We start from the raw sequence: 4005 nt of genomic DNA, 5'->3' as shown, positions 1-4005 counted from the left end.
ACAAAATGTGTCTAGATACATCCAAATCGGCGACAACTAATATGGAACGGAGGAGTAGTTGTTAGTATGTACCATTCCGGGCCTAAAGAATTAGGTTAGAAGCTACAAATTGCAAGTAATTGTCAAGAAGTCTAGGGCTACTACAGAATATGGATGGCTGATAATGTTGCAAGAAGAACAATATGTGACCTCCAAGGCCATATGCATCAGTTGTTAGTTTGTACCATTCCGGGCCTAGAAGACTCAAGCTGGGCGTGCATGGCTTCACTCTCCTGAAGCTTCTTCCTCAGAGCCTTCATCTCTTTGCTCTGCTGAGCAAGTTGCTCTTTTGCCGTGGCAAGCTCCTTCTTTGCTGCCACATGTTCATGCTTTTCTTCTTCAAGCTCATCCTTCACCATTTCCAGCTCCTCCTCCATCGGTTCTACCAGCTCCTTGATCACTGCCACAAAATGAGTCCAGCATCACACATAAGGATCCTAAGAAACAAAATAGGAATCAGAACTTGGAACTTTAAGAAAGAACACCGACCTTCATGGTCCTTCTGGAGAATCTCTTTTTCTTCTACAACCTTGTCAATAGTACTCAGGAATTCTGTGTTCTCATCCAGGAGCTTCCTTTTTTCTTCTATAACTCTGTCAACCATAGACTTGATTTCCACATACTCAACAACAGCATCTCTGTGGTAGTATATCTTCGATTCAAGCTTTGAAGTCAAAGCATCAGAAGTGGCATCATTTACTCTGCTCCCTGCCATATAGCCTGCAGGTTCAATGGCTAACAGAGTATCACAAACATAGTCACCTTACACCATGTTATACTATTAGTGCTAACTGCTAGTGTTTCTGTGGTGGTTAGGTAATAGCCTAGTATGTACTTCAAAGATAAAAAAAGTGCTTTTATGAGCCAAACATGTGACTGATTATGCACTGTTGAACATGGAACATGGTAATAATATTGACAAGAAACACCTTTCATGGGAAAGCAAGCATAAAGACACAATTTTCATTTGGATTATTCAGAATCTCATCAAGGTTAGATAAAGGTTCCTAAATTGCTTCCCGTTGGCATGTTCACCATCGTCAGATCATGAATTTGTAGTAGCAGGTGGTTGGTTATGCACTGAAGAACGTACTAGCGGCACTGACAGGTGTCGTCAAAGGGGAATCAGAGAAACAGAGCACTTGGTCATGCAATCCAAGAAAATATTGGGGAAAAACCTCACCTTTGCAAATGGTTCGACCACGATGCTGCCGCCTGCACTTTCGCCGGGCCGAGCTCAAGCTGATCTGCGAAGGGGAACAGTCGATTAGGTGGGTGCAGGACAGGACTGGTAGGGGTTAGAGCTTTAGGCAGTACAAGAACTGAAACTTAAATCTTGGAAAAAAATAGGGTGGGAATCGTCCCAGAAGAAACCCACGGAACAGGGCAACAGCACATTTGCCAACTGCAGTCGCAAGATCCGAACTTGGTCTTTCCCAAAATAGCCATATTAGGTTTCCGAAAAAGAAAAGAATAACAAGTTGAAGAGCAAGCATGTGTTCCAAACCACCACAAAACAAACCAAATCGCGAGAACAAGAACACGGAGGCGAAGGCGAAGGGGAAAATCTTACCCTCCAGGCGAAGAGGAAGAGCGGCCTAGCGAGCGAAGAGCGCGGCGGGTTTGGGGTTTTCCCTTCTTCCTCTTGCACAGGGGAGTAGGAAAGAGAGAGGTGGGATGGTGGGAACTGAGAACCAATAATGCTGCTGCGACTGCGAGCGCCGTTGGAATGGGGAGGCGTGGACGGCGCACCTGCCTGGGCCGGTCCGCTCTACAAACTGCAAAGGAGCTTTCTTCATGGGTTGTCTAGAATTTTCTGAAGTCTCTTTTTTTTGAAATTCAATTCTGCATCCGGTATACATGGTCCCTCTACCAAAAAACCACATTTCCAAGTTTCGAAATTTTTTGACAAAAAATGCTACTCATAATATATGTGCGTTCTTCAAGAAAAACCGATATTTTTGTGATCTATGTAAAAAGGAGAAAAAATATCTTGTTAAAAGACTTAATTTTAGCACCGATATTTTTTTTTCTTACACATATCCTGCGACAAGTCGATTTTTCATGAAACAACTTTGTCGGTGTATAATTCGTGAAGATGTACGTACAAATTTTTGTTTCAATTTTTTTGATATTTCAAAATGTTTTTAGGATGTATTTTAAAATATAGGGAGCATATGCTTCCATGAGCCAAAACACCATTACTTTTTTTTGAGAAAAATCTACCCATCTATTGATAAGCATCCATACCAGTACAAAGAACACCCGAAGTAATAAAGATTACAAATTTAGGTTTTCGAAAAAGAAAATAAAAACAAGTTAAAGAGCAAGCATGTGTTCCAAACCTCCGAAAGCAAACCAAAATCGCGAGAATAAGAACACGGAGGCGAAGGCGAAGGGGCAAATCTTACCCTCCAGGTTAGGAAGAGTGGCCTAGCGAGCGAAGAGCGCGTGGGCTTGGGCTTTTCCCTTCTTCCTCTTGCATAGGGGATTACGAAAGAGAGAGGTGGGATGGTGGGAAGGGAACCAATAATGCTGGTGCGACTGCGAGCCCCAAGCGCCGTTGGAATGGGGGGGGGGGGGGCGGAACGGCGCACGTGTCGGGCCGGTCCGCTCTGTGCAAACTTCAATCTATCTATTGATAAGCATCCATGCCACTACAAAGAACACCCAAAATAATAAATTATAAATAGGTTCATACTAGTGGCGCACGAGCGTCAAAGAAGGCCGTGCAGCCTTCGCCCCTCCATCAATGGAGTCATACAAAGCTTGTCTAGTCACTAGTAAGAATATGGTTAGGTGGAGTCTTACTAGTGGTGCACCATAATTTTTCTACGCCACCATCGTGGCTAGTGGAGGAGGTAAAAAGAGGGTTCGCCACTAGTAAGCCCTTACTAGTGGCATATGTCCTCTCTGCAACACCGACGCCCCCGATGTCGCGATGGTACACCAAAGACCTCGTGCGGGACTCTGGCTAGATGGCCTCGACCCCAAGATCCTTTGCTGCTCGGCTCCACCCCACCACTAGCTGCGATGCCCGCGGCCAAGGCCGATTGCCTCTCGATCCATCGCGCGCTAGGCCAACGCCAGATCCCCTCGCTCTCATCCAAATCGCAAGGCCCCTGCCGCGTTATCATGGGTAATCGAGGCCATTAGCACGGGGCCAGCGCCACCGCGACGACGACGTCCCTGCCTCGGTGTCTGCTCTGGCACCACGATGTCCATGAGCAACACACGGGCCAGGCGGAACGAGCAGGGCTAACGCGGGGCGAGCATGCCATTGGGCGCGGGTGGGCGTTGAACGGTTTGTATGCATCACAGAACCATGCACAAGTTACCGGCTTCATTTATATTGCTAGTAGTGGCATACGTGGGAGGGGTACGCCATCAATCATGGGTATGCCACCAGTATCTAAACTACTGGTGCCGTTTATTGTGGGTATGCCACCAGTAGCCACTTACCAGTGGTTTGATAGCGGTGGCGTATCGGGTCAGCCACTAAAGAGGGATACGTCACTAGTAGGCTTTTTCCTATTAGTGAGTAGAGCTTGTTATAGTAAGAAAACACGAAATCGTTGCGCTAAGGCCCCAAATGACCAGCAGGCCGAAGAAGCAACCATCCCTAAAGACGAGACTTGTAGATCGGAATACTAAGATCTGAAACCACATGAACAAATACAGAAATCTATTGGATCCAAGGAGATCCGCGGGAGCACAACTCCATGCAGCCTACGCCGGTTCTAGACGCATAACCGTAGTGAGGATAGGACTGTTATCACCAGAATTTGACCAAGTCAGAGGTGGGCCGCGATCGAAGATGGGTGTGAAGAAATATATAGAAGAAGTATGTGGATCGGCCTTTTATACCAAGTTGGGCTTAATTGCCCGTGTATCTGTAACATATTAGATCGTATTTTAGTTTAGAGATAGAGTCTTATTCATGCACGGTTTGGTGCACGCCGATAG

At 46.1% G+C, this 4005-nt stretch overlaps 1 protein-coding gene across 1 annotated transcript; it reads right to left on the bottom strand.

Annotated features, from left to right (window-relative positions):
* Positions 1–206: 206 nt before the first annotated feature.
* On the bottom strand, positions 207–1260 carry LOC124655979 (septation ring formation regulator EzrA-like). The gene is made up of 3 exons (XM_047194798.1): positions 1223–1260; positions 529–759; positions 207–439 (listed from the first exon to the last, which is right to left on the bottom strand). Exons 2-3 carry the CDS (start codon positions 752–754, stop codon positions 207–209), a joined length of 459 nt encoding a protein of 152 aa, XP_047050754.1. The 5' UTR covers positions 755–759; positions 1223–1260.
* Between the last annotated feature and the right edge of the window lie 2745 nt (positions 1261–4005).

This window comes from Lolium rigidum, chromosome 5, assembly GCF_022539505.1.
Source record: "Lolium rigidum isolate FL_2022 chromosome 5, APGP_CSIRO_Lrig_0.1, whole genome shotgun sequence".
Classification (NCBI taxonomy): Eukaryota; Viridiplantae; Streptophyta; class Magnoliopsida; order Poales; family Poaceae; genus Lolium; species Lolium rigidum.
Note: the sequence above shows the minus strand (reverse complement) of the source record. Positions and strands in the feature narration are given on the sequence as shown.

Excerpts from the sequence above, each read along its gene's own strand:
- LOC124655979 (XM_047194798.1), bottom strand. The coding sequence starts at position 754 with ATGGCAGGGAGCAGAGTAAATGATGCCACTTCTGATGCTTTGACTTCA. Across the intron at positions 440-528 it reads TCTCCAGAAGGACCATGAAG|TGATCAAGGAGCTGGTAGAA; the intron begins GTCGGTGTTCTT and ends ATTTTGTGGCAG.